Source organism: Aegilops tauschii, chromosome 6 (assembly GCF_002575655.3).
Source record: "Aegilops tauschii subsp. strangulata cultivar AL8/78 chromosome 6, Aet v6.0, whole genome shotgun sequence".
In the NCBI taxonomy this organism is placed as follows: Eukaryota; Viridiplantae; Streptophyta; class Magnoliopsida; order Poales; family Poaceae; genus Aegilops; species Aegilops tauschii.
This window is the reverse complement of record NC_053040.3, coordinates 353,423,584-353,449,694: the sequence shown is the minus strand read 5'-3', so window position 1 is coordinate 353,449,694 and position 26,111 is coordinate 353,423,584. Positions and strand designations below refer to the sequence as shown.

At 47.5% G+C, this 26,111-nt stretch overlaps 2 protein-coding genes across 2 annotated transcripts; one reads left to right on the top strand and one right to left on the bottom strand.

Annotated features, from left to right (window-relative positions):
• Positions 1-16,387: 16,387 nt before the first annotated feature.
• On the bottom strand, positions 16,388-20,267 carry LOC109780685 (uncharacterized). The gene is made up of 13 exons (XM_020339264.3): positions 20,020-20,267; positions 19,826-19,937; positions 19,606-19,718; positions 18,976-19,331; positions 18,659-18,734; positions 18,034-18,120; positions 17,786-17,866; positions 17,661-17,693; positions 17,450-17,503; positions 17,323-17,364; positions 17,149-17,227; positions 16,984-17,054; positions 16,388-16,891 (listed from the first exon to the last, which is right to left on the bottom strand). The coding sequence occupies exons 1-13, from the start codon at positions 20,182-20,184 to the stop codon at positions 16,802-16,804; spliced, it is 1,359 nt and encodes a 452-aa protein (XP_020194853.1). The 5' UTR covers positions 20,185-20,267; the 3' UTR covers positions 16,388-16,801.
• A 3,998-nt stretch (positions 20,268-24,265) lies between these two features.
• On the top strand, positions 24,266-24,799 carry LOC109780672 (ethylene-responsive transcription factor 2-like). The gene has a single exon (XM_020339249.1). It carries the CDS (start codon positions 24,266-24,268, stop codon positions 24,797-24,799), a length of 534 nt encoding a protein of 177 aa, XP_020194838.1.
• The last annotated feature ends 1,312 nt before the right edge of the window (positions 24,800-26,111 follow it).

Here is a 26,111-nt window from a genome sequence, read left to right as displayed (position 1 = left end):
ATTTGGTCGAGTTCTTCCTCCTTCTGCCGACACGTGGGACATCCAGCATCCAGGTCGTGTCATGCAATAAAATAGAGTGGTAGTTGAAGCCACGTGATGTGCATCTTGGGTTAAACTGTAAATAGAATCTTACTACTCTTGAGTAACTCCAAAAGCGGCCACCGAAGATCTTTATTGGATTTGTTTTTCATCACCAGCACGTCGAGGTGAAAGATGTGCAGGTTCAGTGGGTCCTCTTGCGTTTTCACTGACATGTGGGACCGCATATGAGCAAACAGATGATGGGCTCTGCGCGTCTGCTGGCTGGCTGAGAAGAGAGATAGAGGAGGGCTGAGCACGGACTCCAGGAAATTTGTTCTACGTACTCGATATAGTGGAGTAACCAGCACCTTGATATAGTGGGGTGGCATGGGCCATAACTAGCATTCATGTCTAGCAGTACGGCACACGCCACCCACACGAGTCCCATCCGACACCAATTTTCTTGGAGTCCGTGCTAGCTACAGCCATCTCTTCTCCCTCCTGTTTTCTCAGCCATCGTGTGGTGGGCGGGGTGGGGGTTTGCCGATAGTCGGTTTGCTCAACTGCGGTCCCACTTGTAAGTGAAAATGCAACACAGCACGCATTCCCCCTTGAGCGGTGTGCCGGACAAACTGTGTGGGGGTGCGACGCGAACATGGCAGGCTTTTCCTTTTGAACTTGTAACTTGTAAAATTTGGTTCTACTCCATGGGGCGACCGATAGATAGAAATAATGATTTTCCCTAGAGTAATGAGAAGTTTGGTTCTGGCGCGGTTCATGCATGGAGTACGTAGGAAAATTATGAAGTTGATGCGAAAGGTAAGATAATTACTAGTAGTACCATATACTACTACATGGATTTGACGGAAAGATAAAGATACATACGGATCCATCAACGACATCCTCACGCCCTAGCGCACCGGGTCACCAACCGACGTGTGAGGAGCAGCGGCGTTGGCGGCAAGCTCAACGTGCTTCTGAACAATGCCGTCCAAGGTTGCCCTGCGGTCCAAGAAGGCCAGCGTCCTATCGTCCTCCTCTTTCGTGTAGTAGTCCTTGTGGACAATTTGTGCATAGACGTGGGTGATTATGTCGATGGTGTCTTGATGCGCCAGGCGCTGCGTGGCGAGCGCGACCTCGAGGTGGACATTCTCCGGCGCGACGGCGCGCAGTCGCAAGGCCACCAGTGCGTCGAAGAGGTTGTCACCATAGAGGCCGTTGAGGGTGGCAGGCATCACAGAGCCTGGGCGCGTGGGCTGGAGGTGTACCTCAAGGTCGTTCGCGAGCTTCTTGATGACGGTGAACTTGTCGAGGAAGCCGACGAGGACCTCGTCGAACAAGGAGACGAAGCTGTCGTCCAAGCGGCCCCTCGCCCTGTCGGCCTCAAGCACTACCTGGAGACGTTCCTCGGTGCCGGGCCGCAGGCCGGCATCGTGGACCATCTGGCATAGCCGGCTGATGCTCGCGCTCATCGCCTCCATGGGTCTAGCTTCTAGTCAACTGATCTTGTGATTGGAGTGATCACTCTTGCCCTTGGGTGCGTAGGTGCGTAGGATTTCGTAGATTGGACTAGCGGGAGCCTTTATATGAGAAGTGCAGACCGCGTTGAATTCACGTGCGTGTTGGCCATCTACTCCTCGCCCCTCTACTGTACCTGCCTTTGGCTGTATGACAGGTTGGCCAGCCACTCGTTGGACCCACGTGTCATACACCCAGAGGCAGGTGCAGTAAGTCAATGAAGCTGCGTCCCCCTCCGTGCCCGTGCATGCTTTCAATGACTTGAGACTACCAAACATCACATGCGGTGGTTAGTTCATTGCATGTAATCCTATTAAGTAGCAAAAAGACATTAAGTTACCTCGCCGATAGGAATAAAACAATACACCATGTATTTATTTACAGAGGGAGTAGTACATTTTTTGTGACATGCATTACTAGATATTGCTAGTCAAATACTAAATCCAGATGGACGTGGTAGTACTACTAAATCCAGACGGTGGTGCTAGTACTAGTAGTAGTAGTACTACCAATGTAGTAGCACTGTACTACCCGTTGGTCAAATTATTACGTGCTTCTCCTCACAGTGAAGTGACAAGACCCTACGCCGGAGATGACACTTGAGTATAGGCGCCGTGTTCGGCATACCATAGTCAGCCTCACCGTCTGCAGTCACTATCATCATGGCTGTAGACCTAGCCTGCTTACAACTAGCCGTGTTCGACATAATTTCCCATGCGTAGATGCCCGTGCATTGCATGGAACACCAAGATTGGGGGGTGGATGGCGTCGGCAGCGACCATCGCGCCATATTTTTCCATGGCCTTCTAGATGTGGTGGGGAGGAGATAAAGCTGATTGTGAGAGACAAGGAGTTGTTTGTAAATAGGGAACAAGTGCGGGCATCTTTTTGCAAAACTGGAGAAGTTTGGTTTGTATGCGTCAGATCTAGATCCGACGGCTATTGGTGAAAGATGGCAGGCACAACATCATCACCAACTCAGGACCTGTTTGATTCGCAGGATTTTGAAAACGCAGGAATAGGACACGGCAATATTACAAGTTTCAAACTGATATTACAAATGTTAGGAGTAATGTTGCACCTACGAAGAGGGAATTACTAGGAAGTTTACGTAAGAACTTTCGTTACTTTAGGTGGATGCAGCATTATCGTACAAACTAAAATCCACCGCCCTGACAAGTCACTAATGGGCAAATAAGTTTTCGAGTCTCTGGCCACTTGATGTTTCAAAAACAAATTCAGCTTCTGCGGAGACTTTGTCATTTAGGCTTAGACGCTTGTGGTGATCAGCACGCCATTCATTGTTGCGCCAGAGAACGCCAAACCTCGTTACCTTGAGCACACTTGCCTCCAGAACAAAGAACCTGGCCAATTTAATCTTAGATGTGCTGCCTCGGTAGTCGATCAAATCAATTTCTGTAAGATGGAGATCAAGGCATTCAATGAGATTGTTATAGTGCAGCACATTTTTCACTTTCGGGTCTTTTTTTATCTGCAAAAGAAGAGAACATATTAGTGCAGTTGGCTGTATAAGATTGCCGTGTCATCAAGAGGTACCAATATCATTCGCTCATACGATAGGGTTGGCTGGCTAGTGATATTTTTTCACTCTCTCTCTCTCTTTCTCTTTCCTCTCATTTACCTAGGAGTACGTGAAGAGCTTGGGCATTTGTTGCCTTCCACTATGTGGCCGATGCCATAATACGCATCGATGTCAAATCAAAAGATTTTGGCACCGCTCTCGCGATGTGAGAGAGTTGGCACCGCTGTGCACACAGACCCACATGTATAAACAAATCAATCAAACCAACTACACCAGCCTCTCACTCTCCCAAACAAGTGTTTTTTTATTGCCTCAGTCCTCTCTCTCTCCCACGCAAGTGTTTTTTCATTGCGTGAGTTAATTTGGCGCCGGAGCAGAGTAGGTGATCCAGATTGGGGCACCAGGTGAGCAATGGAGGGGCATCGATGCCAAATGCATCACAAGTGAATTTGGCATGTGTTTTGGCCTACATAGTGGAGGGCCGTTATAGCCCACTTTTGTACTACCTCTTATTTAGTATAAAATTTTGATCATATATTTATGTAAGAAAATGCCAATGCATGTCACTAAAAATTACACCATTTGAAATTATGTTCAAATACGAATCCAACGATATAGTTCTTAGTGACATGCATTAACATTTTGTCAGTTAAATCTATGGTCAAATTTTGATACTACAAAATAGGAAGAGTAAACCAGGACGGAGGTAGTACTTGCTCTTAGGGTAACCATAGAGTTACTGGAGTAGTCTAAGTTACTTTCCACTATGACTAGCCTAGGCTACTATAGTAGTACAACAAAAAAACGATGCAGGTGATCACGTGAGAAAATACTAAAAACATTTCTTTCGGTGCAGTGCGTAGATGCAGTTTTGAACACTACACTTGTCATCGTAATTTGGGAAAAATACGAAAATTTGAGCTACGTTGTGATTACCGTTTACTAATAGGAAAGAAGTTTCACCTCGATGAGTAGCTTCTCCGTGCACGGAAAGCATGTAAGGAATCCAACAACTTGATCCAGATTGGGGCCGATAGATTTTATCGCCAAGATCTTCACTGTGCGCATAGACTGGGTCAAGCTTGTGGGAATCATTTTCTGGAAGATGGTCGTAAATACATCAAGAAGAAATTTAAAAATGTGAATTTCAAGAAGACGGAGAAGAAGATGAGTGATGTACCTAAATGATTACGGATCCAATAAAGAGTTCAGAGAATTTGGCAGACGAGTGCACCAACGCTGTCAATTTCGGCGCGTCAATGACCCTGATTTTTGTTGGACCTTCTAGATCCGATACAAGCAATTTCTCAAGGAAAGGTGCATTCTCAATGACCATAACATGGAACAGCTGGAGTGATCTCTTCCCAATTGATGTCTTGTTGCGGGGCCACCAAGACACATAAATCCATCGGAGATTCGTCGAGGCGATGTGGAGGCTAATGAACCCGTGGATCTGCTCAATACGAAGGTACTCGAGTGCAGTACAGTTGCGGAGCAGGTGCTCCATAGCCTTCTTCGAGATGACAACGTCGAAGAGGTCGAGCTGCTTGAGTTGAGGGAGAAGAAGGGTGGGCGCGGCATTAATCTGGGGAAGATAGCAGGAGCTGAAGCTGGCGCGGCGCAGCGTTGGCGCGAGGCGGAGCGCGGACGGCGGCAGAGAGCGACATCGTCCAGCTTCAAAGCTGAGCTCCTCGAGCTGATCTAGGGCGGGGGATAAGAACCACTCGTCGAACTTGGGTTGGACCTTGCAGTTGGTACTGAACATGGGGATGTCAAGGCGTCTAGCTGGCCCAGGGTGCGATGAAAGGATCTTGGAGACTGCGGCCATGCATTTGCAATCCCCATCGCAGAGGCAGCTGTCGACGGTGAGGTTGAGGGGGACGCGGCGCCAGAGGGGGCGCCACTGCCGGGAGAGCAGGGCGGTCCGCACGGCAGATTTGGTGGGGAGGAGGCCGATGATGACGAGCAGCATGTCGTCGGGGAAGCTGCTGATGAAGTCCAGGCTCGCCGGATGCGGTTTTTTGGCTCGAGCCGCCTCTGCTTGTTGGCTGCCTCGCCGTCCATCTCAACCGGCGGTGATGCCGGTGTACACGTGTGCTGGTGTGTGTTGTGTGCTGGGTGTGCGCGAGTGCGCGAGTGCGTCCTTCTGTGCATGCTGCTGCGCATTGGTGAATTGTGCGCGAGTGCGTCCTCCACGCGGAAGAAGTGTGTCCTCAATGCGCCCTCAATTTACTAGCGTGCAGGGTGCTACCCCGAGTGGTTTCAACTTTGTTTACTTCACCGCGTGTCAGATGGGCCTCTAGTTTACTTATTTTCACCCACTGCCACATGGGCCACCACACGAAGATACATAACACGAGCTAACAAGGCAGCATGTGGACTGGTTGACCGGTCAACTGAACAATATACGGAGCTATACGCTGACACAGTGAGCGTATAATCTGTCGGTATAGAGTGTTCGTGTGAGAGGGGAGGCCCGTGAGAGATAGCAGAGAGAGAGAGAGAGAAAGAGCTACTCCCTCCGTTCGATAATGTAGTTCCAACATTTTTTTAAAAGTCAAACTTTTGAAACTTTGACCAAGTTTATAAAGAAATTACTTATATCTACAATACCAAAGATAAATGATAGTATGAAGTAAGTACATGTTGTGATGAATCTAATGATCTTTCCAGATGTAAATGTTTTTCTCCACATATACCTGGTCAAACTTTTCTGAGGTTTGACTTTCCAAAACATCCATATGCTTATGGACGTGAGAGAGTCCCTGACTAGAGAGAGAGAGAGAGAGATAGAAAGAGTGAGTGAAAAAAGTGTGTGTACGTGTGTGAAAGAGACATGGACAACACTCGATAAAAGTCGAGAAAAAACATGTGTGTCTTATGCAAACATATCACAGATGCATCTTCGACAACGGAAGCAAGGTGAGGAGATAGTGTGTGGTTGTTTGCAACCGAGAGAGCAAGACCCCTAGCACGTGGCCAAGAGGGGTCTGACAAACAAGGGAGAGAGGTCGAGAGATACGTATGGAGAAAATGCAGACATGGGGAGGAGAGAGTGTATGTTTGTCATAGAGAGATCCCCTGGAGATCGTGATGGGACTACATGGGTGGTAAATCAAGTGACAAGGTGTGTGCGCGATAGAAGATACCCCGAGAGATATCGAGATAGACGTATGGATGGAAGGAGACAATACGTGTGTTCCTGATGGCTAGTGAGAGATAATCATACTTAGGGGGGGAGTGCTTGCGCCTATGATTGAGTGAGGGATTATGGTACTTATTAGGGGGGTGCGTGTCACATAGAGAGAGAACAAGGGCGGAGAGTGTTGGATGGGTCTATATGTATAGCGCGAGCGAGACATGTGTATGTGTGAACCAGGGAGATATAAAGTTTGAGAGAGATTGAGGAGCCCCGATAAGGCTGAGTGGTGCGTCAGATAGCTGAGAGGGGGGAAAGAGATATTCCATCCGCTCGATAATGCAGTGCATGTAATTTTTTTAGAAGTCAAACTTTGGAAACTTTGATCAGGTTTACACAAATGTTATTTATATCTTCAATACCAAAGATACATCATACGAAACTACATCTCATGGTGAATCTAATGGTATATGTTTGTCGTTCCAGATGTAATTGTTTTTCTCCACGTACATGGTCAAACTTTGTGATGTTTGACTTTTCAGTAAATCAATATGCTATGGACTGAGGAGAGTGCCTAATTCGAGAGGGATCAAGTGCGTGTGAAGGAGAATGAGTAAGTGTGCAAAAAGAGTATGTGTGTGAAAGAGAAAGTGACAACAAACGATAAATTAGAGAGAGTGTGTGTTTTTTGTTTCTTAGGCGAACATATCACGCATGCATCTCCGAGATAGAAAAGCAAGGTGAGGAGATACACGAAGATAGCTAGTGTGTGATTGTTTGCAACGGAGAGAGACACCCCTATAGCACATGTCCAATAGAGGTCTGGCCAACAAGGAACAAAGGTCGAGAGGGACACATGGAGAACATGGACACATGGGGAGGGCGAGAGGGTGTGTTTGTGATAGAGAGACCCCCTTGAGATCGTGAGGGGACTATATGGGTGGGAGATCGAGGGAGGTGCGTGCGCGATAGAAAGATGCCCCGAGAGAAATCGAGATAGACCATGCACATGTTTGTGATGGAGACTAAGATTAGCTAGTCATATACATATAGGGGGGACTGCGTGTGCCTACAATTGAGTGAGAGACCATCATACTTGGCTAGCTAGGCATGAGATTGTGTGTGTGTGCGTGTGAGATGGAGAGAGAATGAGGAAGAGAGATAGAGTTTTAGATGGGCCTATCGAGGGCGAGTGAGATATGCATGTGTATGTGTGACCCAGGTAGATGGAGAGTTTGAGAGAGAGGGGGAAGAGCTCCGAGACGACAGAGTGGTGCGTGAGAGAGTTACGGGCAACGAGCCAAGGAATTTGTGTGCGTACGATGAGTGCACCCAAGATATCTAGCTTGGACTAGATAATCATACATAGTGTGCGAGAGAGACCTATAGATGGAGTATATATGCATGCGAACTAGAAAGACCCCCCCACGCACACACACAAAGAGAGAGAGAGATGGAGAGAAAGAGAGAGGACCAACAAGGTTTGTGTGTTGGATGCGTGCGACAGAATTGAAGATTGTTGGCGAGAGAGAGAGGGAGAGAGAGAGAGCATGAGTCCGGGAGAGGGGGAGGTCGCGTTTTATGCATCGAAGACTGATATAAACCATGTTTCGATATAAACTTGCATTCAAATATTTAAATTGGAGAACATGTTGTCTGCAATCCACACATGGACGGATATATGCGTATATCAAACAAGTTCATTAATTTGACTTTCAACATGTTCATGGAGTACTATAATATTGTACAACATGCTATTTGATTGAGGTGTTCAATTTTGGATTTAGTTCACTGTTTTGACCTGGTTAACGAGCTATTTCATTGAATCGAGGTATTTCATTTTGGGTTTGATTCCCGTTTTTGAGTGGGTCAACTATTTGTCATATAGTAAATCGCTCGCAACGAGGATGTAAAAACACATTACTCCCGAGCATCATCTCTCCATCTAAAAAAGAAGTGGCAAGCTAATATTTCTAAATTTGATTCGAATCGACTTGGTAAGGTAGACGTGGATGCTCGTTCTCCCAAATTTTGAACGAACCGTTAAACATCGTCTGCTCGGTGGAATTCGCCCGAGCAAATAAATGGGAGATGCGAAATTACCGTCCTATGTGGGAGACGCATTAATTGGCCCATTGTGCATCGAGGGTAGGTTCGTAACTTCATCCAAGCGCGCCTTCTCCTCGGCCGAAATGACATGTGCCGAATAATTCATAAACCATGGTAGGCAAAACACGCTCTCCTCGCCCGAAATAGCTCGCGCCCACTTTTTCAAAACACGCTCTCCTCGCCCGAAATCGCTCGCGCCCACTATATTTCAAAACACGCCCTCCTCGCCCGAAATCGCTCCCGCCCACTATTTGGGGAGACGCAAAGTTACTCTACTATCCCCGACCCTCCGTACACAGACCCAAGCAGAGAAGCCTAAAGGCAGGGGTAGAACTGTAACTCCCCCTCACATTTCAGACAAATGCGTCCGTAAAACATGGTTCCACTCCCCTCCCAATCCCCCCCATTCATACCTCGTGGGCACCAAATCACCTTCTCCCCGGAAGCTCCCTTCTCCCGAGCCATGAAACCTCAGCCCCTCCTCCATGGCGCCCCACCGCACCAATTTCACAGTCGCCCTCCTCCCTAATGCCGGAGACGCTGTCCATTTGTCTTCGTGCACTGGGCCGTGTGCCTCTTACTTCATGCTGCTGGAGCTGCCTCGACGACGGCCGCGTGAACCGTACCGGAGCCGATTCACCCTCGCCGTTGTTCACGGCGCCGGAGTGGCTCCAACTTCGGATCCGTCCAGAGTCCCAGCGCTGCTTCCCCGTAGCCGTCGACCGTCGCGACATCGTTGTTTCCCTGCCGCCGGTGGCCACCGCAACCGCGCCGGCCTCACCGACTTGGCAGCTGGACCTGCCTACTTCACCATGCTGCCAGATAGGTCGCACCCTCATCTCAAATCACTTTATTTAGGCGTCAGTTGTCTGAATTTTTATTCTGGGCCAATCGATTCCCAATGGGAAGCAACACCCCTCGAGGCGACGGAGCTCCTAGGCTGCCGGTTGGCTGGTCTCTAACGTAAGGGTGCGGGGCCGCAAGTTCACCGCGGTAGCAGCACTTAGATGGCTATCTTAGAGTTGCGTGGGTTCAAGGTACTGCCGCCGCCGGATCTGGATGACGGGGGGTCTTTGTGGATTGGCCCGGGGGCGGCGCAACCACGGCAGTGCGGTGGGGCGGGGAGCGGGGTTTTGGTCGGGGCCACGGACGGCGGAGGCAAGCTCCTCTGCCGTTGGTCGCTGGCTCTTCGGGGAAGATTCCTAACAGTGTCAGCCGGGAGGCACAAGACGGCTATCAAGCCATCCGGCGTAGATCGGACAGTACCAAAATAAAATAAAATCGTCTGACCCCAATTTAGTCTCAGTCAACAAACGTGTGACCACTCTCGTACCTTGCTGTTGATCTCTTAGTGTATTTCTTCAGATCAAAGAGATGTGTCATTCTGAACATTATGCGTTATCTACATCTTCAGCCACACACCGTCTTCTGACTCACCGGAGCTGCTCCAACAAGGGAAGCATACACCAAAAGGGAGCTATAGTCCCCACTCAACAGTTCCCTGCATCGAATGCGCGTGCCCGACATGGACAGCCACAACAACTATAGGGCCATCGACAAGTCAGCACATTATGCTCACTCCTATGGATAGCGGCCAGTTAGGTTGTACCCTCATCTTACTTGTGTGCAACATTTATGGCTTTGTTATTCATCTAAGCATGGAAAATAGATTATCACATTTCACTGTATATTTATGCTGATCTCTTACGGGTCTTGTTCAGGAGTTAACGTTGTTCCATAGTTCAGCTAAGATACTTGTTCTTTAGGTAACGTTGTTCCATAGTTATCATCCATCAGCCAATGCTATCGCACAGGCTGGTGATTATAGTATTATACCACTTCTAGTATTACCTATGTTATTCTTTAATACTTTTGTGTGCCATCTAGTTAATCTCGAGTACAAACGATACATATTATGTAGCTTTCATCTGTGTTCTCCCTTTAGTTTTTGAGACCTGTTGCTGCTAGTTAACCCCAGTCCTACTATTTATGTCGTCTCCTACAGGCACTCATTACATAAATCTAACTACTAGTTGTCTTCCATGCATGTCAGATATAATTGCACACACTGATATATCCACAAGAACCTCACGGAGCAATGTAAAGGCCAATAAACTTGATGTCAATGATACCCAATATGATGGAACATGTAAAGGCAGTTCTTCAGAAGACTTGCAGAAAGATGTTGAATCCTCTTCACCCCACAAGGTCCTTGCTCTAAGTTGGCCCGTGATATGGGTACAACATGCATATAATGTCCTGAAGTGTATGTACTCTGTTGCAATGCCATGTGCTTAGCATGCTGATCATGCATGTAAATATGTCATGCCTTCCTGTTTTTCAGTACCTATTCCATTCATGATAACATGTTTTCAAATTAAAGTACTGTCATTCTACTCTATCGCAATGCCATCTGCTTAATTTGGACATCATGCTTCTGAATATCTTATGCATTGTTATACATCAGTACGTACTTCATATGTCTACCATACCATGTTTTTTTACATTGAAGTGTTGTTCTAGTGCTCTGTTGCAATGCCATCTTAGTTTCCCAATCATACACGTGTATGCTGCCTTAGTTTTTTCTGTATGTATTCCCCTAGCATATAGTTTTTCATTCAACTAGTGTTTTTTACTGTGTTGTCCTGTCGTATCCCTAGCTCTTACACCATACTCCCTCCGCCCGGATTACATGTTGCCGAAATGGATAAAAAAGGATGTATCTAGAACTGAAATATGCCTAGACCCATCCATTTTTTTCCGGATGGAGGGAATACATGTCAATATGTCATGCCTTTCTATTCTTCAGTACCTATTCCATCTCTCTACTGTAGCATGTTTTATAATTGAAGCACCATTCTTCTATACAAGGCATGCAAGGGGAAGACGACTATGTTAGAATCTGAATGGTTACAAACCAGGTCTTTGCAAAAGATCCAAATGCCAGGAGATAATAAACCAACTCCAGTTTTTATAGATACTGCTCCAGCACAGAGAAACCCAACTCCTACTGATAATAAGCAGATTCGAGTGGCCAAAGAACTAGTCCGCTCCAGTCCAGCAAAAATATGTCAACTCCATTCTAAGAAGCGTGTGCGTATCCTTGCATCATGAAATTTTATAGCATGCTGATCATATTTTCTACATGTTTCTTACCCATCTCTCTTTTAGAAAATAAGCTTAACAGATAGAAGAGTTTCTGCACTGGTATCGTCTGTGAGAAAAGATTCTTGCAGGAATCCTCTGTACTCCCATGCAGATGTAAGTACCTATTGTATATCACTATATTTTTACATCAGCATGTATTTTGTTAATCGGCGTGAATCCAACCTTTATCGGATCTAAATTTAGTTGTAGCAAAATGTATGATTAAAGGCCACAATGTTGATTTTTGTAAGGAAAACTGCCTGGTAGTTTCGCATCCTGAGCTGCATGAGTGTACTATCTCATATCAGTGGGTTTGATTACTTTGGTTCTGCAGTGGGTTTTCAGTGTTTTTTACTGTGTTGTCCTGTCGTATCCCTAGCTCTTACATCATACTCCCTCCGTCCGGATTACATGTCGCAGAAATGGATAAAACTGGATGTATCTAGAACTGAAATACGCCTAGACCCATCCATTTCTTCCGGATAGAGGGAATACATGTCAATATGTCATGCCTTTCTATTCTTCAGTACCTATTTCATCTCGGCTGTAGCATGTTTTATAATTGAAGCACCATTCTTCTATATAAGGCATGCATGGGGAAGACGACTATGTTAGAATCTGAAGGGTTACAAACCAGGTCTTTGCAAAAGATCCAAATGTCAGGAGATAATAAACCAACTCCATTTTTCATAGATACTGCTCCAGCATAGAGAAACCCAACTCCCACTGATAATAAGCAGATTCCAGTGGCCAAAGAACTAGTCCGCTCCAGTCCAGCAAAAGAATGTCAACTCCATTCTAAGAAGCGTGTGCGTATCCTCGCATCATGAAGTTTTATAGCATTCTGATCATATTTTCTACATATTTCTTACCCATCTCTCTTTTAGAAAATAAGGTTAAATGATAGAAGATTTTCTTCATTGGGATTGCATTCGAGGAAAATATCTTGCGGGAATTCTCTGTGCTCCAATGCTGATGTAAGTACCTGTTGTATATCACTATATTTTTACATCGGCATGTATTTTGTTAATCGGCGTGAATCCAACCTTTGTCTGATCTAAAATTTGTTGTAGCAAAATGTTAAAGGCGCCAATGTTGATTTTTGTAAAGAAAACTGCCTGGTAGTTTTGCATAGTGAGCTGCATGAGTGTACTATCTCATATCATGCACATTACTGAATTGTAGTGCTGCTCTGCTTGCCCATTCATTCATTGTGTCAATGTTGCTTTCGTATTACCTTACCTGGCTGATGATAGCTGTGCCATATTGTGTTAATTTGGTGTTGGCTAGTTGCCCAAACGTTCGTTGTGCCAATCTTGCTTTCCTATTATCTGACTTGGCCAATGATAGCAATGCTAGTGTCTTAATTTGGTGCAGGCTACTGAAGATAAGAAGACAAACTCTAAAAACAGCAAGGCAACCCCATTGTTTCTTTCCAATAAATTTAGGCCAGGTAATATACCCAATAACTCATGATTAATCTGTTTGGTTCCCCTCCTAATTTATGTTATGATGCAATGGTCGAGACACTCTCCACTATCAATAATACAAGCCTGCCAAAATCGCCATCTGAATCTGTTCAGTATCATCTATCTCGAATGCAACGGAAAAAATGTATGTTTGTGAACCAATTAATGGCTGAAGGAATGATGGAAATGGTGGAGGAATCATAATCGCCATCTGAATCTGTTCAGTATCCTCTGTCTCGAATGCAACGGAAAAAATGTATGTTTGTGAACCAATTAATGGCTGAAGGAATGATGGAAATGGTGGAGGAATCAGAGGTGCAGAGTCGTGCGACACAACAATTGATCAATGTTTTCAGAGACAGTGTAGCAAAGCAGCAAGAACTTGCCCACATGCTTATGGGCATCATCTGTGCTGAGGTTGCAGATTGTGACGTTGTAGATCGTTAGGTTCTGTTCATTTATTTGCACTGGCATCAATCTTTGATTGCCCAGTGGATGTAATTTCCTGTAATATATGCTGGATGTGCAACGTTTTTCCCTGTATGCCGTACCTTTGCTTGATCGGTTTTGGTCCTGTGCATAATTGCTCGTCGTAATGGGCTCAAATTATCTAATTTGGCCTAAAGACATGTACGAACTTTAGTGGGCCCATTAAGTTAATGGGCCGTTACCAGACCGAAAGTTAATGGTCGGCCCTCTTAACTCCCGGGTCGTTAACAGGCTGACATCAAAGCGGGCAACAGGTGGGCCCAATTGATTTCACGGGTCGTTAACAGGGCGTTACTAAGTTCGGGCTACATATGGCCCAACTATACTGTGGGCCTTTAGCAGGCCGAAAGAGACAGCGGGCTTGTACTGGACCATGTAGAGCATGGGCCGCTAAGAGGCCAAAAGTCAGGTTGTATTGTAAATGGCCCAACTGTGTTGTGGGCCTTTAGCATGCCGAAAGAGAAACCAGGCTGGTATTGGACCATGAAGGGCATGGGCCGTTAAAAGGCCAAAACTCAGGTCCGACTACAAATGGCCCAACTCATTTATGGTCAGTTAACAGGCTGAAAGGCACACAGGGCCGAGAATTGGCCCAACACTTAAATGGGTCGCTAAAAGGCCAAAACTCAGGTCCGACTACAAATGGCCCAACAGATATATGGGCCGTCACCAGGCTGAAAGACACACCGGGCCGGAAATTGGCCCAACACTTAAATGGGTCGCTAAAAGGCCGAAACTCGGGTCCGACTACAAATGGCCCAACTGCTTTATGGGCCGTCAACAGGCTGAAAGACACACCGGGCCAGATATTAGCCCAATATTTAAATGGGTCGCTAAAAGGCCGAAAGATGTACATCGTGAAATTGGCCCATCCACTGAATGAGCCGTTAACAGGCCGAAATCTCATCGGGCCGATATTGAGTCCAAATATATAGCGGGCTGTTAACGGGCTCGAACTGACGATGGGCTGCAATGGTGTCAAATCTTTAACGGGCCGTTGACGGGCCGAATTGGCACATCTCGTATGGGCCGTGGGCTTAAATGGACCTGACACAAGTAGGCCTTATATGGGCCGGCCTGCTATTTTTTACTGGGCTGGCCTTTTTCACCGGAATGGGCCACTATTGGGTCGTGCCACGTGTCGACCTATCATAGGCGCCTCCTGTCCAATGAGTGGATGACATCTGTCCCAACGGTGAGGCAACATGTGTTTCCTCCGGCCAATGATGATTTTACACGTGAAAAATCCCCATTGGTCCAGGCTGTTAACGGGTTATCAGATCCAAAACCGGACCCGATAGCTTAACGGCGTTCCATTACGGTGGATGCCACGTGTCGGTCACCCTTGACGAAAGCACTTCTGTGACGCGCGATTTATCGTCATGTAAGTGGACACTTCCGTGATGATAATTTTGGTAATGTCATGGAACACTTCTACAACAGCACAGGTATGACTATCTTGATTCTGTCATAAATTTGTCATCGATGTACATGCATGACAGAAAACGTGACCTACTGTGACAAACACGTATCATCACGGAAGTGTCTTTTTTTTGTAGTGACAGGAGTATGATCGTGACTATGATGAGACTTTTGCTCATGTTGCTCACATGACCACTGTTTGCACTCTTTTGGCTGTTGCTGTTGTTCGACAGTGGTCCATCTCTCAATTAGATGTCAAGAATGCCTTCTTCAATGGCGAGCCGGTGGAAGTGAGTCTATATGCAGCCGTCTCCTGGCTATACTATCTCTAATGGCACTGTTTGTCATCTTCAGCGCTCTCTTTATGGGCTGAAACAAGCTCCTCATACCTGGTTTGAGCGTTTATCCTCCATCATCACAGGGATCGGTTTCTCTGCTAGTGCTCATGATCCTACTTTGTTTATTCACACTTCTCCTCGCGGCCGCACCCTTTTACTACTCTATGTTGATGACATGCTTATCACAAGGGATGACCACCCGTCTACATGAGAAATTCTTGACGACTAATTTGTGTCTCTTCGCTACTTTCTTGGACTTGAGATCACTTTTTCCCCTGAGGGCATTTATCTCTCTCAAGCAAAGTATATCCAAGATCTTCTCACTCGAGCTCGCCTCACTGATAAGCGTACGATTGACACTCCTATGGAGCTTGGTCTCCATCTTTGTCCTAGTGACGGTGAACCCCTTGCAGATCCCACACGCTACCGCAATCTTGTTGGGAGCCTTGTCTATCTAGGCATCACTCGTCCTGACATTTCTTACGCTGTGCACATTCTAAGTCAGTTTGTTTCTGCTCCCACTCACCTTCACTACAATCATCTTCTTCGGGTTCTTTGTTACCTTCGTGGTACAGTGACTCGTCGCTTATTCTTCCCTCGCTCCAGCTCTCTTCAGTTTCAGGCCTACTGTGATGCAACCTGCGCCAGCGATCCTACTGATCGCCGCTCTCTCTCTGCCTATTGTGTTTTTCTTGGCTCCTCTCTGATTGCTTGGAAGACTAAGAAGCAGACTGCTGTATCCCGCTCTAGAGCTGAGGTTGAGCTGCGAGCTCTGGCATTTGTGACTGCAGAGATTACTTGGCTATGGTGGCTTCTTCAGGATTTTGGTGTTTCCACTGCTGCACCGACCCCTTTGCTCTCCGACAGCACTGGGGCGCTCAGCATTGCCCGTGATCCTGTTAAGCATGAGCTCACCAAGCACATCGGTGTTGATGCCTTCTACATGCGTTCTCAGGTGCAAGAGAGGATTATGGCCCTTCAGTATGTGCCCTCGGAGCTTCAGTTTGCTGATTTTCTCACGAAAGCTCAGATACGGTCACAACACAACTTTTTCCTGTCCAAACTCAGTGTCCAAGATCCCCCTCGAGTTTGAGGGGGTGCTGGCCTGTTGGCCCCGATAATGTATAAGCTCATTTCATAACAAGCTACACTTCCTCTATCCAGTGCTTCCTGTGTACTCAGACGAGTCGAATTTATCACCAGAAGTCGCTGTATTTACATATTGCCACCTCTGTTCCTAAATATGAACGTTTTGGCAGTTTAAATTAACTGCCAAAACATCTTATATTTTGGAACCGATGTACTAGTACTTTGTAATTCATCCACCATACATTCTGCATTCAGAAACAGAACTGCGCCAACTCTGAATGCTAAGTGCTTACCCACTGACCCCCTTTCTGAAGCAAGCTACATACAGTTAACTATTCCGGTCAGCTATGTACTGGTAAGACAGTAGGAGGTTTACACCAGGCTAAACTTGCATGACACTACCCAATTCGACATCTGCAGCGTTCATGTAATAGAGAAAGGTGCTTTTGCATGCCGAGGGTCATTCATTCTCCTGGAAGCATGGAGCAAACCACTCTTAACCAGGGTGTTGTGTGTGTCATGCTTGCTCATGCTGCACAAGGCTCACTTTCTCGCTAACTCCACATCTCGCCGCGCGCATCCTAATGCTGATGACAAAGGCAGTGAGCTGCACAAAAACTCACCAAATCTTCAGTAACAGGTAGTATTATAAATTTTGTATTGAACAAAATTCAGAAAGGTGTTCCATGGCAGGCCTACCGTGCAAAAACCAGCAACCATAATGCTGAAGCCTTTGAAGTTGAACGGCGTTGTTTCTGAAAGGAACCATGCTGACACAAGAAAACAAGATAATTAATTTTAGTTGCATAGCATTTGGAAAACCAAGACTGACAAAACTTGCATCCGTTTGTTATGTGCCCATACCTGTCAAGGGAGTGAAGATGAGTGGAGCTAATATGCTGGCAAAAGAACTAATTCCCGATATACACCCTTGAGCAATTCCCTGGAAGTGGACACCAAACAATAGTTTTGATGAGCAAACTCACTAGTGTAAACTGTTGGGTAATAACAGACAAACATCAGCAACTAGTAAGTTACCTGCTCATTTGATCCAACACTTTTTGACACATTGGTCCTTATCTACAGAAGTTGAAAGGATCATCAAGTTTCTTTTAAATTTCTTGGAAGGAAGTGAAAGCGAAAAGGTGAGCAAAATATGGCTTACAGATGGGTGAACAAAAGCACTCAAAATTATAAATGCTGCAGCAAAATATGGCACCTGTGAGATAATTACGGCAACGTTAGAGAACATAAAATAGAAATACACTATTGCACTGCGTCAGATCTACGTTAATGTTATTGTTGCTGCTGTGTCGACACAGCAACTGACAAATGCACCAAAGTATGGAAGCAATTGCAAAGGCCATAGGAAGTACCCAGTACGACCATGCAATGCCATATAGGAAAACCTGCAAATATATGAAAATTATTCAATGATCAAAACCGCGGTATCCTAAAAACTTCAGCAAGTAAGAGAAAGGATTTAATAAAGGTCTGTTACATGAGTGCATCCTCCTAACAGCCCAACAATAAGTAGCATCTCCTCACCCACGATTGGAGCAAATATTGGCATTACTGTTAACTGCAAAGGTGTTGCAGGAAGTCAAATAAAAGGTAAAATGCATATAAGAATATGAATAAGTACTCTTGCAGCCTTGAATGTTTTTAAGGGAAAACAGCTACACGGCCTTGACATGGGTAGAAATTCAAGGCTGCAAAGCTGGTCTGCAGTTACGATGGTATTGGTACCTGTGAGATCATTCCCGCAGCACCGGCAATCAGCATTAGATTAGCAAACTCGTCTTTGCTGTAACCAAACTGTGCTTTCAGGTAGTACTGCAAACAAGTCAAAAATTAAACTGTTTCTTTTTTTTGTGGCGAAACTGTGCTTTCAGGTAGTACTAGTGTATTATTACAGATAAGAGAAAAAACAGATACTCTGTTGCAATTATTTATTTTTGCGGGAAAAAGAAATTCATTGCTTAACCATGGGGATTACAATCGTTCTGATACAGCAATAGAATTTCTTGAGGAACAGACCTCAGCCAAACAGCAGTACGACTGTACGAGTATTGTTATGACCCAACTGAGCAAGACTATGAGCAACCGGAATCCGTTGCAATTATTTGATCAAGAAATAAACAATTGTGTGATCCGTTTGGTGAAAATTCTTGCCAAAATAGTGTATTGATGATTAGACGACTGAATTATAACAGTGCAATAGTAGTCTTACTCATGCAGCATACCGAAATCCGGATAGCTGGCACTGCTAATTTTATTTAACCCTAGGACTTCTGAATTCTGATCCTTGCTAATTCAAATTCCAAACAATGGTTAACTTGGACATGAGACAGTAAGAAATACTACTAGATACCAGTAATGCAGTCTGAAGTCCGTGTTCACCGAGACTGTAAAAGAAAGTGATCATTGCCGCCGTTGACAAGGTCAAACTGCACGGAACAGTAACCGCACATCAGCACACACCACTCATAATTCTGTCGTGAGAACTGAGAAGCAGTGTGCCATCTTGTAGGATTACTCTGTGTGAGGATTTGACGTGGACAAAATCGTAATATCTGAACATCGTTGGTACAATCACGGCGGTAAGTTTTCGCACGGGATCACTCCATTTTCAGTTACTTTCAGAAGGGAGTAAAAAGGGCACAACCACTTGGGCAGCAGAAACCTCACCTGCCAGTGAGAAGTGCGACCATGTCGGACGGCGACGGCAGCACGCCCTTGTAGGGCGGAAGCCTCGGCGACAGCTCTTCGTCGGAGGAAGCGGAAGACGAAGCTGCAGAGGAGCAGGACGAGTCTTGGAGCAGGGGATCGCAGGCATCGTCATGGAAGGAGACAGCAGCGCCGGAATCCGGGACGAATGCCCTGAGGTAGATGGCTCCCGCTGCACCGACGGCCGCGGCGACCTGAAAGGTGGAGGAGGTGGCGAGGAACCGCGCGGTGAGGGTCCCCGAGAGGAAGCCGGCCGCCGACACGCCTGAGAGGAGCCCGAACGCCGCCGCCCGCCGTTTGGTCCCTACGTGGTCCGCCTGCGCCACAAAATTCGCCTCGTCAGTCAACGGTCACGAACTAGCGGCTGAGCTCCACGCTTGTGTTGCCATGACACGCGGGACCAGTCAGCTTCTTTCTCGTTTTACTATTTGTTTGTACCAAGCACGTTCTTTCTGTACCAGTATATAATTCTCGTGCGTTCTTTTTTTGTACGGGAGGTATAAATGCAAATATATATTTGATTTTTTTTCTTCAAACCCCTCATTTGAATTTTGTGCAGTAACTAGACTGATATATCTGATGTTTCTTTACCACGTAAGCAAGCGAGAGACAGTGGATGCTGCCCTCGCAGAAGATCCCGGCGAGGATCTTCATCACGTAGTACGCGTAGAAGTACACCTCCGATCGGTTGCACGCCAATATAACTGCCAAAACAAAACAACGAATGATCATGATCACACACCGGCCGCACATTAACCTCGCCAACGAATTATCACGGTGCAGAGGCAGAACAGACTCGGCGCATACGTACAGAGAGGCAAAATGGCGACGGTCACCGGCAGCGTCATCAGCGCCTTCCGGCCGTACTTGTCCGACAAATTCCCGACGATAGGAGTCACTACCAGAGCCCCCAGCCCTGTGATCTGCACATGTATACGTACGTGCCAATGTCAAAAAACAGAGGCAGAAGAAGGTCCAGGCAAATGCAGAGGTCAGATTGCTCACGGCGTTCTGGAAGCCGCTGAGATAGATGGCGACGGAGCACTCGTCGCGGCCGGGGCAGACGGCCTCCATGGTCACGTCGGTGATCGCCGGGAGCACCATGAAGGAGGAGAAGTGGAAGAGGAATGCCACCACGAACAAGTGCCCCAGCCCCACCAAGTCCTTCATCTCGTACGCCGCCGCCGTCTCCTACCACTTCAAGACCTGTATATACCCCGGCAGCGGCTTGCGATCATGCCGTTCCGGGGAACGGGGAGGGAGTGTCTTATAAACCCCACTCATGGCACGCAACGACAAAGCAAATGCAATGCTTCAAGTAAGAGCTACCGGGCCGATGCGTCGTGGCGTGGCTCTTTCTTGCTTAGGGCGGTAGGCCGCCTGACTGATCCCATCACTAACGGCGACACTCCCATTTTCGCCAAGGTGGCGCCCTGCGTGCCCAAACGGACGGGACAGTCCTGTAACCGTGCCTCCGGCTGTTACGGCTTAGTGTACGATCTGCCGAGTACGCCATGCCACCCGGCTGGCTAGTGGTGCTGCCGCGACGGCGACAGGGTGACAGCGAGAGGAGAGGGAGATAAAATAACCGTGCTCCGGTGGCTTGCTTGTACGCCTGGGCAGCGTCGTCGGACGGAGCAGTGCGTGCTTTGGAGTGCACTCCACCCTACTTTCGAGTGGCTGATTGGATCTTGGGTATGACTTGCGGCGTTGGAACTCTTGGAAGGGTCTGATCTGATTGTGCTCTGTTAGTGTTGCGGGTCTCGCATCCTCTGTCAAAAGCTGCTTATCGATGTGCCCTGATCATGGGGCGCACTTGGCTTCTTGTGTGGTTATGCTCCAGTTGCACACGTACGACGGATGGAGGTGCCCGCTAGATTCATGTGGTACACTGGTACTAGGATGTTTGCTTCGCCGGTGGGGGAAGCCCCCCTTGTGGTGTGTTGCTGAATGCTGATACGATTTGATGTCGCATCGAGAGTACCCGATGAGGCGTAGGTTCTTTTCCTCAGCCATCGTGCTTACATACATTGATTAACCAGCAAGATTACAACCGTGATTCATGTACGGGACCAGGCGAGGTCCAGATCGACGGAGGCCATTTGGTTTTACATTACAGTTAGGGCATCTCCGACGCCGACCCTTTATACCGCATGCATTCGTGTCTGGACCGTAAAAGTCATTCAACACGGGTCTGTATCGGTTTGCGGCGCGGTGCGGACGCGTTTTTCGCAAACTGAAGACAAACGTAAGGGCTTTGCAGGCATCGGAACGGCTGTCATGCCCGCTTCTCATCACACTGACAGACCCAAACCCCCACCTGTCCCTCCGTGATTTCCATTCTACGCGTCGCGCCGCTTGCCGCGCCACATCCATGCAGGCCCAGAGCATGCAGCGGCCGGCATTGATGCCGCCATTTGACGGACGGGAGGGCGGCACTGACAGGACGTGACCTTTGGGACGTCGCCGATTCAATGTGGACGTCGCGTCCCGATGAACCAACTCCGGCCGCTGCGCTGCATTGAAGTGGGTTGACCGCCCCTTCGCATGGGCCTCGCTGTGGCTATTTAAGCCATGTGCCGACGAGGCACAAAGCCACACTCCCCCTCCCCGAGCACCGGCCCCCAACTCTTCCCCGTCTCCATGCCCGAGCCCCTCCTCCTCCGTGGCTAAGCTAAGGCGATGCCGAAGTCGTGGTGCCCCGCGCCAGCAGGCGGAGTAGGACTGGGTCCGCAACGACCTTGACCTCGCCGCCGTGTGTGCGCTTGACCGCTCCGTGACCACCGCGAAGACGGCCGCCAAGCGCCGCCGCCTCCTTGACGGCGAGCTCGCCAAGATTGGTGAGGAGTGGTCGCTTAGCGACTGCTCCGCCAACTCCGGTCGCGGCAAGGCCGCCACCAGGGCTCCGACGGCCACGTCGACAGTGGCCGCAGCGGCACTCTGCACAGCGCAGCAGGAGGCAGAGCGGCTCCTACGCGAGCGGCAGGTAGCCGCCGGACATGGCTGCCGCGGCCCTCCAGCGTCGTTCCGCCGCTGGAGGGACGGAGACGGCGGTGCGATAGAATAGGGCGACCATGCGTACAAGGTGGTCGCCCGATATAGGGTTTAGTTTTTTTAATAATTGTTAAACGGTCGAAATATCGACCTTTATGTAAATTATGTCTGAACTTCAATAAAATCCACCCGGTTTGAACGAATTTCGTTCGATTAGTTTGAATTGTTGGCCGGATATATGCGGGCAACGCTGGATGGCGACCTCCCGTATTCATGTCCGCGTACTGGTCCCCTGTCCACAAATGGATGCGAAAGAAAATTTGTAGATTACCGTTGGAGACGCCCTTATATATGAGTTGCTTTGTTTGCACCTCTTTCTTACATGAAAATTTCAAATTCAGAAGCCCTCGTAGGCTGGACTACGATGGAACCGGATCCTCTAACATTGTGAAGGAAAGTCACGGTGCTACAGTGTTTGCCTAGTGTAAAATGAAGAAGGAAAGCTAAGGACTGTTAATAGATAATTAGTAGGTTGTTTACTGTTGGTATTTATTGTAAATATAAATAATTTAAAATTAATTTTATTTCACCGTCAATTTGTTTGTACATAATTACTATAAATGTACACAGTAAATCATCAATTTGCAAATTAATTTAAGTCATTTTAGCCATAATCATATAGATAGAAAGAAGGAAAGTTAAGGTATTGTAGCTTCTCTAGCTTTTCTTCTCAATGTTAGAGGATCCTGTTCCGACTACGATATGCTTGAAGACATAAGCGTTCCCTAATACCAGCTCACCTCTCCTGACTCCGAAAGCGAGACCAGGACCAAGGAATTCATCTCGATGACCACCTTCTCCAGATACAACTCCCAAGTTAGGGTGACCCTATCACGGCAAGCAAAGGTTTCGGCGGTGAGTATTTCGGTTCAAATCATACTGCCTTATCTTGTAGCAACGAAAAATTCTCCATCAGCCATAATGACAACTCTCATGGCAATTTTTTTTAACGAAATCGTGCAGCGGCTTGGTTTCAATGATTAAGAATCTCTACTATTTTTAAACCGGGCCCCCTTTTCATTACTTTGACATAACGAAAATACATCAGTTCAAGAAAGGAGGCGGGAAAGGGAAGAGCAAGTTCAAGCATCGTCGGTAAACCTACTGTTAGTACTCGCCATCGAGATACCTACTGTAGAATGAAAACCCGACGACACCGACAAAATAGTCACAGCCGCATCGGCCAAGTTCAAGACAGGCACGCTCACGCAAGAGCACCAGAATGAACACCCACGCAAAGGGAAGGAAACTCGAGAGCGAGCAGCAGCAGGCGGGTAAAGACCGTTAAAGCGCCCCTTCATCTTAAACAGCAGCGCAAATGCACATCATCCTCGACATGTTATCCTTCAGCATCTTGACCCCCGTCCTCAGGTCAGCCGCATCACCTTGTTTCATTAGACCTGCCCAGTATGACAAAAAAACACAAACAGAGAAACAACCTCAAAAAGAGTTTTGAAAGCTTTAAATTCAAACGTCCCCCAGTTGCGACATGCCCAGATCACCCAACATAAAACAGTTAAGCCAACAGTGTAAATAACTTCACCACTAGGGAAAAAAAAAGAAGCAAAGCACCAGGCATACGCTTGCCAAATATTATCTGGGCACAAGTCAGTACCAAGTATTGTTCTCCAAACTATTCAGGCAACCGGGCATAAGAATCTTTACTATTATTAAAGGGGATCCGTTGTTGTTCGTATAGTTAGAGCATCTTTAATAGATGGTTCAAATATAAAAATATCTAACTTTTGGACTGTGTGCAGCAAAAAACGCTGCTCCAACAGACAGTCTATATGTAAAAGAATTGAACCGCGGCCTTCCGGTGATATAAAATTGAAAACTTTGTGATGCAAATTTATATCACGAGATATAACTGGTCCAAAACCGCGGTCGTCCGCGAAACGCCCAACCGCCACTTCATTCCGCTTCCACCCGCCTGCTTCCTTTCCGCCGCCGCCCCGCCACAGCTCCCCGCTCGGCCGCCTCCGCCCCGCCGTAGATCCAGACCCCCGCCGCCGATTCCCCGCCTAGGCAGCCGCCTGTCGCCGCTCCGCCCCGCCCGCTCCCCGCCCGTCGCCGCCTCGGCCCGACCCCGCCCGCCTCCTCTCCGGCCGCCTCCGCCCCGGCCCGACCCCGTCCGCCTCCTCTCCGGCCGCGTCGCACCCCGTCCGCCTCCGGTCCGTCCGCCGCCCGCTCCCTAATGGCGCCGAAGAAGACGCCGAAGGGCAAGTCCGGTTTCTTCGGCGTGAGGGCGAAGCCCTCCGGGAAGTCCGGAGTGGGGTTCTCCGACGCCGGGTGGCTTTGGTGGCTCGGCACGTATCCCACTGCCGATGATGCCGCGCGTGCCTACGACATGGCGGTGTGGCATGCCGGACGGCCGAAGACGGACCTCAACTTCCCGGAGATCGAGTCCCTGGAGGTGGCGGAGTGGCTCGTGCCGCAGGGCATCCGGATGGAGAAGATGCCGGCGAAGAAGAGACCGGCGGTTGTCGTCACTTCGGGCGAGAGTGACGAGGCGGCGATGGTTCGTTTTGCGCGAGAGCATCCGCAGTACGTCCAGGCCGAGCTGGAGCACTACTGGAAGCATGACATCGAGGCAAAAAAGAAGGGTGTGAAGAAGGAGGACGAGGCCGGCCCCTCGACTGCGATCCCTATCGAGTCGTCGGATGAGGACTGGGGTGACTCCGCGGAGGAGGACGAGGGGTGCGATGACCCGACCAAGGACGAGTTCTAGGAGCAGTTCCGCAGCTCGGACGACGAGGAGTAGTTTCATCTAGTAGTTCGAATAAGTAGTAGTTGAATTTGTGTATGAAACTATGTTTAATTTCATGTTTGAACTATGTTGAGATGAAGTAGTAGTTGGTCGTTCTAATCTTCGTTTTGGACCATGTGTTGGAGTTGCTCTTTTTTTTACATCTCCGATTTGGACCATTTGTTGGAGTTGAGCATTTTTCGGAGCTCCAAAACGCACTATTTGACGGTCCATTTTTTTGAACAAACAAATGGCGCACCAGGCGCCCATACTATTGCATTAATCTGAGAAACAATTTACACGTAGAAGTACAAATCCCTGCATTTGAGTGTGCATTAATCTCTGAAGCAGAGGACAATGTCCTCTAGTATGAACAGGATTAGTGCAACTAAACCTATGGATATGAGAAGCTACATTTTTTTCGAAAAGGGGGATCTCCTCGGCCTCTGCATCAGAGTGATGCATACGGCTATCTTATTAACCAAATAAAAAGGTTCCAACAAGGTCTCAAAGTCTTCAACTGGAAAAAGTGAAAAAAAGCTCACACAGAGCCAAAATGGGCTAGAAACACAAACTAGCCAAATAAAGGACGCCACAACCGGCTGGCTAAAGAGAGATAGGTAAACTAATTGCTTATCCTATTACATGACCGCCATCCAAATCGGTTGAAGATATCCCGAGCTACCATCTCCCAGCGGATAGATCCAGTAACCAAATGCTCCCTGGCCTCCATCGGAGTGAGTAGCGACCATGAACGGATCAATGCCGTGGCTCGGAAAATAACCTGCAAAAAATGAATACGTGATGTTCTGTTAAAAACTAAATCATTTCTGCAATTCCAGATAGTCCACAGCAAAGCAAATACTCCAACACGAATATGTCTCGCTAAGTCAGGCTCAATCCCATTAAGCCATGTCCCAAATAACGTGTTGACATTCGGTGGAGTAATATTAAAAGCAATGTGGACCGTCCGCCAAAGAACTTTGGCTAATGGGCAATCAAGAAAAAGGTGCTTGATCGTCTCATCCCGATCACAGAAACTACACCTAGTAGGTCCTGTCCAATTACGCTTTATCAAGTTGTCCTTGGTTAAAATAACTTGTTTATGGACAAACCACATAAACACTTTTATTTTCAATGGAACTTTGACAACCCAAACATGCTTGGAGGTAGGAATGAAGCTCGAATTGATAACATCAATATACATTGATTTAACTGTGAATACTCCAGACCTAGTAAGCTTCCAGCGTAATTCATCGGGTTGTTGAGAAAGCTGAACCTCCATCAGTCTCCT

Excerpts from the sequence above, each read along its gene's own strand:
- LOC109780672 (XM_020339249.1), top strand. The coding sequence starts at position 24,266 with ATGGCGCCGAAGAAGACGCCGAAGGGCAAGTCCGGTTTCTTCGGCGTG.
- LOC109780685 (XM_020339264.3), bottom strand. The coding sequence starts at position 20,184 with ATGAAGGACTTGGTGGGGCTGGGGCACTTGTTCGTGGTGGCATTCCTC. Across the intron at positions 17,694-17,785 it reads TGTTAGGAGGATGCACTCAT|GTTTTCCTATATGGCATTGC; the intron begins GTAACAGACCTT and ends ATATATTTGCAG. Across the intron at positions 17,504-17,660 it reads GCATTGCATGGTCGTACTGG|GTGCCATATTTTGCTGCAGC; the intron begins GTACTTCCTATG and ends ATTATCTCACAG.